The 15046-nt window shown below is 35.4% G+C and overlaps 2 protein-coding genes across 3 annotated transcripts; one reads left to right on the forward strand and one right to left on the reverse strand.

The window, feature by feature from the left end:
• Positions 1 to 2825: 2825 nt before the first annotated feature.
• LOC123696379 (acyl carrier protein, mitochondrial) lies at positions 2826 to 4243 on the reverse strand. 2 transcript variants are annotated; one of them, XM_045642516.1, is made up of 3 exons: positions 4004 to 4243; positions 3556 to 3669; positions 2826 to 3153 (listed from the first exon to the last, which is right to left on the reverse strand). In XM_045642516.1, the coding sequence occupies exons 1-3, from the start codon at positions 4169 to 4171 to the stop codon at positions 2974 to 2976; spliced, it is 462 nt and encodes a 153-aa protein (XP_045498472.1). In that variant the 5' UTR covers positions 4172 to 4243; the 3' UTR covers positions 2826 to 2973. The 2 variants fall into 2 exon arrangements, with proteins under 2 accessions (XP_045498472.1, XP_045498471.1); XM_045642515.1 differs by lacking the exon at positions 3556 to 3669 and adding an exon at positions 3702 to 3818 and having other exon boundaries at positions 4004 to 4242.
• Positions 4244 to 4538: 295 nt separating this feature from the next.
• Positions 4539 to 15042, forward strand: LOC123696397 (protein HID1). The gene is made up of 17 exons (XM_045642542.1): positions 4539 to 4702; positions 4781 to 4994; positions 5247 to 5392; positions 5673 to 5726; positions 6513 to 6712; positions 7254 to 7395; positions 7645 to 7716; positions 8196 to 8390; positions 8954 to 9044; positions 9449 to 9679; positions 10048 to 10212; positions 10647 to 10785; positions 11424 to 11527; positions 11878 to 12020; positions 12403 to 12563; positions 13036 to 13194; positions 13618 to 15042. Exons 1-17 carry the CDS (start codon positions 4637 to 4639, stop codon positions 13679 to 13681), a joined length of 2346 nt encoding a protein of 781 aa, XP_045498498.1. The 5' UTR covers positions 4539 to 4636; the 3' UTR covers positions 13682 to 15042.
• Positions 15043 to 15046: the final 4 nt, after the last annotated feature.

Genomic DNA, 15046 nt, shown 5'->3' on the forward strand with positions numbered 1-15046 from the left:
TGCAACAGCTTGCAACTATCAATGACTACGACAGATCTAATAGGTAGAAAATACATGGTAATCGAAAAAAAAATGATAGGTAGTGTAGTATAGCAGATATCGGTGAAAGTCGGGGCATAAGCTACAAAATAAATTAGTTCGCTTCAAAATGGACTTGCTAAATACCTAACATGGAAATTAAAGGTTTTTAACGCGATTTATTCATTGTTATTATCCCGACGTTTCGCACACTTAGCAGCGAACGTGGTCACTAGGGATACACAGGATAATAAATAATGAATAAATCGTGTTAAAATCTTTTATTTCTAAATGTATAATAGGTACTCGCGTAAAATCAAACACAAGAAAATACTACCTAACATGAACTTGAACAAGGACGGCAAAAATTACATCATATAGGTATTATTTACGAGTAATAGAGCAAATTCAAAATACCTTAAACATTCTTATTACGAGGATGAAATATGAACTATTTGTATTTATTTAAATAAAACTGATTACGAGTTTCTGAAATAAAAATAATACGATTCATTTCATGGAACAGTGTCAATTTTATCAAAATTGGTTTAGTAGTTTAGGACATCAAAAGTGAGCAATGGTAGAGGAGACCGAAAAATAGTGCTGATTTACAAACTTATTACTGAATAATATTATTTTCCTTTTAATTGTCTTACAAATTACAATGATGATAACTCGATAACAATTAATAAATCGGTTAGTACCTATATCATTTCAACGAGACCATACCTAACATTAATTATTCCATAAAACCAAAGACCTCAAGTTTCTTTGCTTGTGCTAATGCGATACAGAACAATTACCAATAAACTCAAACATTTATTTATTCAATTAGACTACTTTTAAGTTTTAGTAGCACTTTCAAATCGTCATTACATAGGTAGGTAAGTATTTTTAAAATTTACCACCGATTCGGAAAGCAGTATCTATGGAGAAGAACCGGCAAGAAACTCCATAGTTGCTCTTTTAAAATCATGTCAATATTACATAATCAGTAACTTATATCTAACTACATAATATATCATAACTAGATTTCCGCCCGCGGCTTCGCCCGCGTTTGCAAAGGGAAACCCGCATAGTTCCCGTTCCCGTGGGATTTCCGGGATAAAAACTATCCTATGTGTTAAGCCAAGTTAACCTCTATATGTGTGCTAAATTTCATTGTAATCGGTTCAGTAGTTTTTACGTGAAAAAAAAACAAACATCCATACAAACTTTCGCCTTTATATTATACTAGACTAGACTAGACTAGATTTCCGCCCGCGGCTTCGCCCGCGTTTGCAAAGGAAAACCCGCATAGTTCCCGTTCCCGTGGGATTTCCGGGATAAAAACTATCCTATGTGTTAATCCAAGTTACCCTCTATATGTGTGCTAAATTTCATTGTAATCGGTTCAGTAGTTTTTACGTGAAAGAGTAACAAACATCCATACATCCATACAAACTTTCGCCTTTATAATATATACATAATAGAATATTAGATATGCCAAAGAACTGTCCTGTGGTTCTTACGCGACAACCCTCCATGGATTTTCATCATCCATATTGCAGGTATTCCAATAGGCTCTCTGAATTAATATATTTTTAACATAAGTTTTAAATTTAGCACTACCAAACTCTTTAATACAATGTGGAATTCTGTTGTAAAAGCGTATACAACAGAACAGCGTACTAGACCCATAAATGAATTTTTAACTTTGGCTAACCGGTAAAATGGCATTTCAATTTTATTTCTGTTCCTTGTGCCATAACAGTGTCTATCTCCTATTCTTGTGTGTAAGTCGGCGTTTTTGTGTACATGCAAAATATTATTAAATATAATATGTAGTCAATTTCTAAGTGCGCTCTGTATAGCCACAATATAATGAACTGATGACCCATCAATAAACAGGCCGCGTATAGGTTTACTTAACCTGCGGATCGTCTACGATCAATAAATTGAAAATTGTGCTCTGGCTCACACTCTGGCTCTGTGCAGCTGTGCATAGCCGTGCATGCCGTGAGCAAATGTTTAGTGATAATTAATTGAGTCATCGGGGCTATTTATTATTATGTATTCGATATTCCACTAATATATAATTAAATAACATCTTATACAGGGTGTCCAACCAATAGTAACCATTAGTGGGACACCCTGTATAATAAAATACATATGTAACTAGGTATATAAAATACGTGTGGCACTCGAGGTCCGAGGACTGCCACTTTGACTGCCGCGGTAAAGCTATTGCATAGCATCGATGTGCCGATGCCGGTTGGACGGAATTTTTACATTCGGTCGCCGCGCTCAAAGTCAAAGTCATAAAAGCTATGCAATAGCTTAAAAAAATATTATAATTTTTTGGTTTTGGAAGCAGCAAAAACAAGCAAGTCAACAAGCAGTCTGCAGCAGTTGTTTTATTTACTATTTAATTGTTGAGGTTTTGATACTGTTCTTGTGTGACTTTGTGGATCCTTCTTAAGAAATCTATACATTTGAGAAATCTACATACATAAAGGAATTACGCATGTTTAACAAAATAGATACGTATCATCTCGTTAGGTTTAGGAAACAATCTATACAAATATGTATTATAAAGCTGAAGAATTTGTTTGTTTATTTGAACGCGCTAATCTCGGGAACTACGGGTCCGATTTGAAAAATTATTTCGGTGTTAGATAGCTCATTTATCGAGGAAAGCTATTGGGTATATAATATATATCATCACGCTACGACTAACAGGAGTGGAGCCACGGGGGTGAAACCACGGGGAACAGCTAGTTATAATATATGTATCAGAGAATGGGGCATCAATAAAAAACCAATGATCTACTCTAACAGGCATATAATGATAAACAATTTACACTTTTTACATCCCTTGATGTCCAGCTGTTTGATGTTTGTTCTTTAAAATTAAAACAAAACTAGATGCTAAGCTGATCGGTAGACCAATTGGAATATTACTGGTCTAATAGCTTATTCGAAAATGTCTTCCTTGTCACAAATGTATTGTACTATGTCTTTGGGTCGTAGGAGCCTCTCCGCGTCTCCGTCGGGGATTTCAAAGCCAAACTCGTCTTCCATGGCCATTATAACTTCAACATGGTCTAAGGAGTCCAGACCCAGATCTTGGATGAAGTGTGAGTCCAGGGAAAGCTGAAATAAAATAAATACATTAAAATTTTATAAAGTGTTTTATTTATCTTATTTATAGGAATATGAAAACAATGATGACCACTGATATTATATTTACTGTTTATTAGTTATTACAATGAAATTGTATGTCATCTGCAGAATATTCAATTAACTTAGCAAAATATAATAATTAATACATGAGTATATAACTACACTACCTAAGTACTCGCTAAATTAAAAACTAAATTTATTTATATTCTGCTGTATTCTCAACCGATATTGATCAAATTAGCCTGGAGAAAAATATTATATTTATTTGATGGTCTTCTAGCTATACATTGAAATATTTGTTCCAGCTACATACATAGATGTATATATTAGAAAAAACTTCAGTATAAAGATTCTGAAATAGCTTGCGACTACCTTTTCAGGGTTAACTTTATCATAAAGTTGCAGAACAAGGAGCACCCTACTTTTAATAAGATCGATTGTTAGCGGTGGGCCACCGCTGTAGTTTCGTACGGCCACTTTCGGCTTCTGAAACAAGTGAAAAATATATGAATATGTACCTGCACACTAGTTAGTTTGTCGTATGCCTTGATAACTTTCATCACTCGGTCCGCAATGTCCTGCTGAGTGACTTTGTGCACGGGCCCGGTTGCATATTGTCGACTTGATCTATGAACCTAAACATTGGAGCACTTCTTTACACATACGTTATGCAATACATTTGAGGTTATATTTGCTTTATAGTTACGAGAAAAAACAAATTATGAACTTGCAAAAAAAAGTTTTGAGCCACCCGGATAAAGATTTTATCTCAGTTAAAAATTAAGAAAAGATATCGCCTCAACTAGATAAAATGTCTTACCCCATTTTGTATGTGGTTGTTGTTGTAAAGATTAGCGATGGCTTTGACGGTATGGAATTTTTGTTGTAGAGCTACAGTAGATAGCCGGCATACAACCGGAGTTTTAATTGTTGTGGATTTTCGGAGTAATCCACTTACAGCACTTCGAACAATATTCACTGCAGCCATTTTTTGGCTTCAATATTTTTCACTGACATGAAATAAAATTGAGAATGGAACCGATTTACTTTTTTCACGCAGAGATAAAGATTTTGAGTGTTAGATACTAGGTCATTCGAATTATATCAAAATTTAACAAAACACTTGATTTTTAATGAGAACCTATTTTACTACATTAATAATTCAAAGCGAGAAAAAAAAACAATTTATTCGTGTTTGTTTCCTTTTTAACTTAACAAATTTAAACAAACAAGAAAAAAATTATGGATCGTTTTTACGTCTAGAAATACCTATATTAATGTCAATTAATTATATTGATGTCAATCTGACATTGATCCTACATCGCACAGCTGTCTTATTTCTCCTGTCTAGTGTCTTGTCCTCATATTTGCCAAATTCGATTTGTTTTGTGTAGACGTATGAAATGTCCATAAGTTCAATGTTTTGAATGTTTTGTATTATATCATTACAAAAATGGGTAATGCTGACACAAAATTGAACTTCCGAAAAGCTGTAGTTCAGCTAACATCGAAGAATCAAGTAATGGGCACTAATGATAATAGATAAACCCACTCAGATATGGATGACTGTGTTTATTGATTTTGATTATTTTTCCAGCCTATCGACGCTTCTGATGATAATTTCTGGGATCAGTTTTGGTCGGAAAGCGTGACGAATGTCCAAGATGTGTTCGCTTTGGTTCCGGGAGCGGAGATTCGTGCCTTGCGTGAAGAATCGCCAAATAATTTGGCGACCCTGGTGTATAAAGCTGTGGAGAAAATGGTTAAAATTGTAGATAACAGCTGTCGCACGCAACGGGATCAACATACAGGTACATGCTCAGTATTTTTTATATAAATATTACAATAAACTTGCAAGGAACTTGTTACTAAACAAAAACAATTGCCTATTCATCATCTGATTCGTACTAATGCGTATAAAATAAGAACTATTTCCTTTTTAAATTGCAAAATCATTGTCTCTCAAAGATTTTTCAAGCAAATAAATTTTAAATGTTATATCCTTACAGTATTTTATTAAAAAATCAATTTTTTATTACCTTCATGTTATTTTATTGTTCTAGCATTAAACTGTGCAAGATTGCTGACTCGAGTCCTACCGTACATGCTGGAAGAGCCAGAGTGGCACAGTTTCTTTTGGTCGTCACTACCAGCGGCCGCAGAGAATGAATCTATACCGCTTGCTCAGTCGCTTATAAATGCTATTTGTGTAAGTTATTAAATAAAACTTAAACCAGGGTTTATGCTTTATTATTTCATGTTTTAAAAGTTTTGGAAGTTAAGTTTTGTTCTTATAAGAAAAAAATAACAAAAATATAAGTGTTCAACAAATAACTAGTTTATAATTTTATTAGATTTGATTGTGATATTTGTCCTTTTACAAATTGTGGAGGCCTATATCCCTGCAGTAGGAACATGAAGGTCTGATGATGATTATAAAAAATAAAAATAAATATTTTAAAAATTTGTGCCTTTTTTTTCTATTTTAGGATCTGCTCTTCTGCCCAGATTTTACAGTGACCAGCACAAAGAGATCAGGTCCAGTAAGTATAATTATTAACTATCATTATCATCGTCAAAATCTTATATTAAATACGTTTTTCTGCCCCAATATAGTACCTGCATTCCAAACCATTGCTACAAAAAGAAAACTACTCAATCTATTAAATTTTAGTTTTATGGCATTCAAATGTTTTATAAATATACTAGCTTTCGACCCGCGTCATCGCCCGCGTTTTTAAGAAAAATCCGCATAGTTCCCGTTCCCGTGGGATTTCCAGGGTAAAATCTATCCTATATGTTAATCCAAGTTACCCTCTATATGTGTGCTAAATTTCATTGTAATCGGTTCAGTAGTATTTGCGTGAAAGAGTAACAAACACACACATACACATCCTCGCAAACTTTCGCATTTATAATATTAGTAGGAAATGTTTTAATACGGAACAGATAATCTGTAGATAATCCTTAGATACAGAAAACCGAAAGAGTAGAATAAATTCGATTAATCTGGCGGGATCACGTGTGGCAGAGGTCAGCTGCGTTCAGACTCATGAACAAATTTTTTCTATTTTATAAAAATTTATATTACAAACTTCATTAAAATAAAAAAAGACGTGTGGCACTCGGGGACTGCCGCGGTAAAGCTATTGCATAGCATGCCTTCAAGCCACACCTCCGTCCGTCGGAGTGGGGAGCGTGAGGTTTTTTCGTTACGGAATTTCTCGATTCGATCCCCACGCTCATGGCCCGCGATAGAAGCTATGCAACAGCTTAAAAATACTGAACTACTGTAGTAAAAAAAGTAAATAATTTTGTTACCCACCCAGGAGCGTGCCGAAGAACTATCCTCGCTAGACAGTTGCGAATACATCTGGGCGGGCGGAGTCGGTTTCGCGCGGAGCCCCGCGAGCTCCGCCCAGCATGAAGCAGCTAGGACGGAACTGTTGAGGCTATTGCTTACATGCTGCAGTGAAACTGTGTACAGGCCTCCGCAGCAAGCCGCGACGCATCATAATAAGTGGATCGCGTGAGTGTTTAGAGAGTTTATTAATATTTGTTATATTTTCAAAATGAAGGTAAGAATTTTTGTGTTTAAAGAATAATATAACAGATAAAAAAAAATTAAAGTTAACAATAAATATTGAATTATTCCAAAAAATTTATTAACAACTGAAACTGCTTGGAAAATTCTATCGAATTGCTGTTTAGAAATATACAAGAAAATATATTTAAAGCTCTAATATGAAACTTATGAAAATATTAAAATACCTGTCAGTGTTCTGTAACATTATTCAATAATAATAATCAAGAAAATAAAATACCTTCAATGCAACAATAAAAAAATATTCATAAACTAACAAAACATTTTTGAAGTGAAACTTCTTTATCGGGGTTGGAAAAAAATTTAGTGTAACATTTTTTGTTACGCGTGACATTTTTCAGTTACGCGCCATCTTTTTCTTGTTAAAGTTGCACATAGTCAATTATTTTTTTTGAATAAGGTCATGAAGAAGTTTCACTTCTTACGTGTGTACACTAGTACACGCACATATTTTTTTTTATTACAGATATCTAACTAGCTCGGAAAATCGTCACGCGTTACCGCTATTCACATCCCTACTGAACACAGTGTGTTCATATGATCCTGTCGGTTTGGGCGTGCCTTACAATCACTTATTGTTCGCTGATACACTAGAGCCATTGGTTGAGGTTAGTTGGAAATAAAGCCACCATTCACGTCAATACTTTGTGTATATTTGAAATTTGAATGATGGAAATATAAAACTACCATTCACGCCACTATATCACGTGTTTAATACCTTTTTTAATAGTTGCTGCAATTTTTAATGTATGGGATAACACAATGTACTATTTAGTATTTATTTACTATCAATTTTAATTTTTTTAATTTATGGTTTTCCAAAGGCTAATTTGTATTTGTTGTTATATTATTTACAGGTAGCATTACAAGTTCTAATCGTCACATTAGATCACGATACAAGCAATGTAGTCAATGAAGATTCAGATGAGGTAAGTAATATGTGAAATTACATATTGAAATTGGATAAATTACATATTGAAATTGGATAAATTACATATTGAAATTGGATAAATTACATATTGAAATTGGATAATTAAAACAAAAACTATTGTATGTAGTGTTGTATGTAAAAACTAGCTGCTTTCCGCCTGCGGTTTCGTCCGCTCCATCTAAAACCTAAAAAATTATATAAGTACCTTCCTCTTGAATCTCTTAAAAAAACCCCATCAAAATTGGTTGCATAATTTTAAAGATCTAAGCATACAGATTACAGATAAATAGACAGCGGAAAGCGACTTTATGTTATACTATGTAGTGATGTTCACTTAAAAAAATAGTTTTCTCGTCTCGCAGTATTTACGACTAAATACTTTTATATGTAGTTTGCTGTACAAAAGCGACTATGACATATATACTTTCTGCCCCTCTGCAAACGCTACCCAGAAAACATATAACTAATTTTCCACAGAGTCTCCCGGACAACTTATTTATCAACTATCTATCCCGTATCCACCGGGATGAGGACTTCGGTCTGGTCCTCCGTGGTGTCACCAGATTACTGAACAATCCCCTACAACAGACCTATTTACCCAACTCGAGTAAGAAGGTCGCCTTGCACCAAGAACTGCTCGTGCTGTTCTGGAAGATGTGCGACTATAATAAGGTTAGTCAATGAATGAATAATGCTTGAGTGTTTCTGAATAATCTTCTACAGCAGACCTACTTGCCCAACTCGAGTAGGAAGGTCGCATTGCATCAGGAATTGCTCGTGCTTGTTCAGGAAGATGTGCGACTATAACAAGGTTAATGAATGAATAATGTTCGAATGTTTCTGAACAATCCTCTGCAGCAGATATACTTACCCAACTCGAGTAAGAAGGTCGCCTTGTACCAGGAACTGCTCGTGCTGTTCTGGAAGATGTGCTACTATAACAAGGTTAGTGAATGAATGCATAATGCTTCAGTGTTTCTGAATAATCTTCTACAGCAGACCTACTTGCCAAACTCGAGTAAGAAGGTAGCCTTGCACCAGGAACTGCTCGTGCTATTCTGGAAGATGTGCTAACCAAGGACCAAAGGAATTTAAATTTTTCTCAACTTGCGACAAAGATCGCGTAAAGCCATATTCATAGTATGAAATTTTCAACAATAATCTAGAGCGACTGTTACTCGACAAATTTCGTAAATTTTTCATATGTTTGGTATAATTTTTTCTTTAATTTACAGAAATTCATGTACTATGTTTTGAAGAGTAGCGACGTGTTAGAAGTGCTTGTGCCTATACTGTATCATCTCAATGATTCAAGAGCTGATCAATGTAAGTACTATTTAGTCCTCGTTTACTATTGTTGACTTTAAATGTTAACTTAAGATCACGTTGTAGATAAAAAGTCCTTTTACGTATTCGAAATCGTTTTTTACACATAAAGCCAATCATATATAAATAATGAATAGCAAAGGACCAAAAACTCAACCTTGTGCAACCCCGTATACGTTTTTATTATGATTTCTATTGTAATTTTCAATTTAAAGTAAAATGCCGAGGAAATTGTATAGTTAAAACAATTGCAATATGCACGGCGTTTTTAACACTCTTATAATCATTTCATTGTTATAATAAAAAATAACTACCTATTGTTTACTGTTTTTTTAAGTACACAAAGAGATCAGAACATAAAACGGCATTTAGCTACAACCATAAATATTTTAAATTTCCTACAGCTCGCGTAGGGCTCATGCACATTGGGGTATTTATCCTCCTCTTGCTATCCGGGGAACGGAACTTTGGGGTCCGTCTGAATAAGCCGTATACCGCCACTGTGCCTATGGACATACCGGTGTTCACGGGAACCCATGCTGACCTGCTGGTCGTGGTGTTCCATAAGATCGTCACCACTGGACACCAGAGACTGCAGCCGCTGTTCGACTGCTTGCTGACTATTTTGGTTAATGGTGAGATTTTTAAGGGTTGTTTTGTTTTTAAAGTGCATATTGTTTGTTTGCTGTTTTCTGAGGTTGATCTGGTTACTAAGAGAAGTAAGTTGTATGTTTAGTATAACTAAATGAATGTGAATGAAAAAAGTCGTTAACTGTATAAAATTCGCCACTCTCCGACTGTTTGACTAAAATAAATTACCATAAAATGGGACAAATACAAGTTATTTTAAGTGTCGTAAATATTAATTTATCTCTGTCTAGTTTGCTGTGAATTATACCTTTTTTTTATTAGTACTCTTACTCATTTCCATATTACAAGTTTATTGAAAACTAGATGGCAGACAGGAAACATCAAAAAATCTTATTAAACATGACAATTTCAGTGTCCCCATACCTCAAGACGCTATCCATGGTGGCGTCAACCAAGCTCCTCCACCTCCTGGAAGCCTTCAGCACCCCCTGGTTCCTGTTCTCGCAGCCACAGAACCACCACCTGGTGTTCTTCCTGCTCGAGATGTTCAATAACATGATACAGTACCAGTTTGATGGTGAGTCGTGATGTGCTGGTGGGGTTATGTGCAAATTGACACATTCAATTTTACCACAACAAATTTGTTAAAATTTTTTATTGAAAAAATTTTAATGAAAAAAATCAAATTTTTAAGTGTTTGATAAGAATACTAGCTGCTCCGCGCGGTTTCACCCCCCGTGGCTCCACTCCTGTTGGTCATAGCGTGATGTTATATAGTTCTTGAGATTAGCGCGTTCAAACAAACAAAAAACTATTCAGCTTAATAATATTAGTATGTATTTAAAATTGGGGGTAATTGATTATAAAATATTTTTTTTTTCGATGAGGTTTGTTTTACATTAGAACTTTGGAAACACGAGGGTAGTTTTAAAATGTTCGTATTACTTTGAGGGTAGTTTTAAAATGTACTTTTTTATGACGGTAGTTTTGAAATATTGCTCTATTTCGCAGGCAACTCGAACCTAGTGTACACGATAATACGCAAGCGGGGGGTGTTCCACAACCTGGCGAACTTGCCGCACGAGCACGCGTCCATCGCGCGCTCGCTCGCCGCCGCCTCGCGCGCAAGGGACCACACCGCGCTGCCCAGGTGAGGGGCACGGGCAGGGCAGGGGCAGATTAGTGCCTTTTGGGGCAGAAGGGAAGGAAGAAATAAGCTGGGACCTTTGAAATAGGGCAGGAAGCAAAGAGCATTTAAGTGACGTTTGGTACATAGGGCAAAAACCAGGGGCAATGTGCAATTTTTTTGGCAAGAAACAGGGGCAAAAATGCATTTTTGGGCAAAGGGCAGGTAGAAAATGACAGGAGCCTTTGAGACAGGGCAGGAAGCAAAGGGAACTTTAGTGACGTTTGGTACATAGGGCAAAAACCAGGGGCAATGTGCAATTTTTTAGGCAAGAAACAGGGGCAAAAATGCATTTTCGTGATAATGTAATGTTTGACTTTTTCTACTTACCGAAACTACAGTAGCGACCGTGGACGTCTATCACAAGCTGGTGATGCTGTCCCATGAGCATGTGTCGCGATGTCCCATGAGCGTGTTGCCGAAGTTTTATAAAAATTGTCTTGATATTATGTTATGATACAAACTCCTATTCTTTGTCTCCTGGTAATATCCATTAGCCATCTTTTCGTATCTGCGAGATAGTGTTCAATTATCGTAAAAAAATATTTTCCTTACCTTACCCAGTTCATTTCTTTATTCCCCCGATCCTTTAATTTATCCAGGTCTCGTAGTGCAGAGTCAGTTGTGGAAGCGGCGATGGAAGGTTCGAGACCGGCACAACCTGCAGAACCCGGCACACTAAATCCCACGTTACCTGATATACCAGGTGAGAAATTTTAGTTTTCACTTGATATTCTCTACGTGTCTATGATGGTAAGGAAATTGCTTTACATATCTATAGTCTATCAACTCTATGGTTATTTTTACGTATCTATTATCTGTTAAATGTCTATGGTCTCACCCACATATCTATGATTTTCTCTACATATCTATGGTAGTACAATGAATAAACGTTTATATTCTATGTCGTCGTTATATTATATATAGTCGTGTTAATTATTATTTTTAGTCGATTATTATTTTATTGTTGAAGGTAGACATATAAAATCATTTTGAAAGGAATAAAACCTTTCTAGGTTGAATTTAAAAACCCTAAGAGTATCATTTAAATGGCAGCGATCGCGACAATGACAGAGCGTGAATCAGCCCACCCGCCCGCACGCGAGCAGCTGTTGCCGCGCCGCGCGGGGGACGGGGAGGAGGGCGGGGACGGGGAGGGGGAGGGGGAGGCCGTGCGGGAGGAGAGGAGCGTGACACATGTGAGATATAAAATCAACGAAATTTCTAAGTCTCGTATAAATTAAAAATGAAAAAAAAAAATTGTCTCTTGTAATTTTTGTAGTAGGTGAGATTTTTTTGTAGATTATTTTAAAAGGGATTTTTTTTCCAATATAAGTAATTATGTAATGTACTTATTGGGGAAAAAATTGTAATAAAAATTGGGGCTTTTGAACGTCGCAAAGGAACTTTACGAAACATTCACAAGTATATTATTTAATAAAATTCGTAAATTCATTACAAATATAAGTGGCAATTGAACTAAAAGTTACAATAGAATTTGCCTTTGCCGCAATGAAACTGCGATTTAACCCGCAGTGGAACTGGGATCATAAATATATTTTTTTAATGAATGTTCTACAGAGGGACAGCCTCCGCGTAAGCGAAAAAGACGAAGAGAAGCCCGAGGGCTGGAAGGCCAGCAGCGAGTGGGTGGCGAGCTGGCGCGGCAGACTGCCGCTGCAGACCATCATGCGTCTGCTGCAGGTGCTCGTGCCGCAGGTCGAGAAGATCTGCATTGACAAGTGAGTGGATCCAGGGCTAAAGGGATTAAAACCAACGGGTATTGAGTAACATTACCTATGTATTTACCCCTATAGGTGTTTTGATAAGAGTGGAACTAGGGGTAAATATAGAAGTGGAGTTAGCTGATGCTGACCATCATGCGGCTGCTGCAGGTGCTCGTGCAGCAGGTGGAGAAGATCTGCATTGATAAGTGAGTGGATTCAAAGACAAAAACTCACTTTTTAAGCCCATTTCCCTTTCCTTATCTTGCCCAGTTCATTCCTTTTTTCCCATTGTCAATACTTTTTTTTCCTTACCCATGAACCTTTGCAGAGCTATTTCTGCAGATTTCCATAGGATTGGATTGATGATTGGAGTTATTGCTTAAAAAGTGTGTAGTAGTTCAACTTATTTGTGTTCTCTCTAATGGCCATTTTCAGAGTGAATTTATGAGGACATCATAGTATTTTAATACACGTTTCCGCATTCCAGGGGCCTCACCGATGAATCCGAGATCTTGCGTTTCCTACAGCATGGGACGCTGGTCGGCCTACTTCCCGTACCGCATCCGATCCTCATCCGCAAGTACCAGCCCAATGCCGGTACTGCTGCGTGGTTCCGCACTTATATGTGGGGCGTTATTTATATACGGTACGTATTGACACACATACACATAACACGCACGCACACGTACACACAAGTAAGCCGCACGCACACATACACAATACACAAAGACAAACGCGCACGTATATATATACTCACACATAAACGTGGACGCACGCATGAACACACAAACACGCAAGTACGCACGCATACATACATACTAGCGCTCACACATGCATATTTCCAAAAATGTGGTGGTCATAATGCAGCTGAAAATAAAAAATTTACAAACATAAAACGCTTACACAAGAAATGACAGTAACACTTGTTTATTTTTCTTTTTATATTTCATCAATAATTTAATATAATTAAAAGAATTTGATTTTTTTTACCAGCCAATACAGAAGAAAATTACTTGCTAAATAATTAAACTATTTCTTTTTTAAGACATTTATTATTTTTCACTTACAGAAACGTGGATCCGCCGATTTGGTACGACACCGACGTCAAGCTATTCGAAATACAACGGGTTTGAGATAGATAAATTATATTTAAAATTTCAAGTAGTTATTTATTAATCACAATGTATAATTATGTTATTACAGATACACAACCAATGTTTGGTTTTGTTGAGTTTTAGAATATATTAGTTGCAATTTATACGTAATATTCATTTTATACTTCCAAATTGAATTGTTGTTACCAACTTTATTTAGTCGCATTATAATATGTATTCGAACATGCTTATAAAAGCCTGTAACCGGATTGATATAACTAAGGTAGCGAGTTTGCGTGGATTCATATATGACATTAGAAGGAATGTTAAAGCGGAAAGACTAGTAACTTCTTGAAAAGTATGAAATTGATTTCCGTAATTCTTCTTTTTTCAAGTGGCAACTCCCGATCCCAGTGAGGACGGATTTCCGTAATTATTATTGTACTTTTCTAAACTGTCAAGTTGACATTTCACGCATATCGTTCAATTCAATTCAATTTTATGAATGGCAGTGCTGCGTTGCCACAATTTTGCCAATGTCACGTTGTCGATAGTTTAATATCTCAGAGATTTATAAGAAGCTCAAATGTATATAATATCAATATATATAAACTACCAACACCAAGTTAATTTAATTATTATAAAGGACGAACAGCAACGTTATTTTATAATATGCGTGAAATGTCATTTTGACAGTTGAAATGACAGTTTTATTTATATTGTATGTACATAAAATGCGACTAAATTAAATTAGGTTTATGACAATGTTAGAATAATACATATTATTATAGTTATGTTAAAACACATTACGCTTTAATTTACTTTGTGGCTTAGGAAACCATTTTAATGTAATATATATAAATTTAGACTGTTGTTCCACCTGTTTATATACGTATTTTAACAAGGCATAATAGACTAAATTCTACCATCTTTGTGATAACTTATTTCCTGTATTTTAGTAAAATATTTTTGCTTTGCATTTTAAATAAAGTAATATAAAGTGAATGTGAATGTTTGAGGCATAGATAGCTTTAGAATAATTTACTTTTTTTAAGGTGTTAAAATTTTAAAGATTTTTATGAATCTATGCTTTATTCTTCTTATTTGTAGGTCTAGTCACTTCCCGTGTATGTATGTTCTTTGATGTAATTCCCATACAAATATGCTTTAATTCAACAAACAGACAATGAAATATATTCGATCTCTGTTAAAATGTTTCTTATGAATTATTTATATATTTATTATCATTCCATTTTAAATTTTTCCGCCTATGTAGAAATCGGCGAGGTAAACCTTATATTGGCTACATTCCTTGTTTTTATTTTGAAACAAAGTATACCACATGACAAAATGCATTTTTAATATGTTACGTCGAATATTATATAAAATAATGTTAAAATAAAT

Source organism: Colias croceus, chromosome 12 (genome assembly GCF_905220415.1).
Source record: "Colias croceus chromosome 12, ilColCroc2.1".
NCBI classification, from domain to species: domain Eukaryota; kingdom Metazoa; phylum Arthropoda; class Insecta; order Lepidoptera; family Pieridae; genus Colias; species Colias croceus.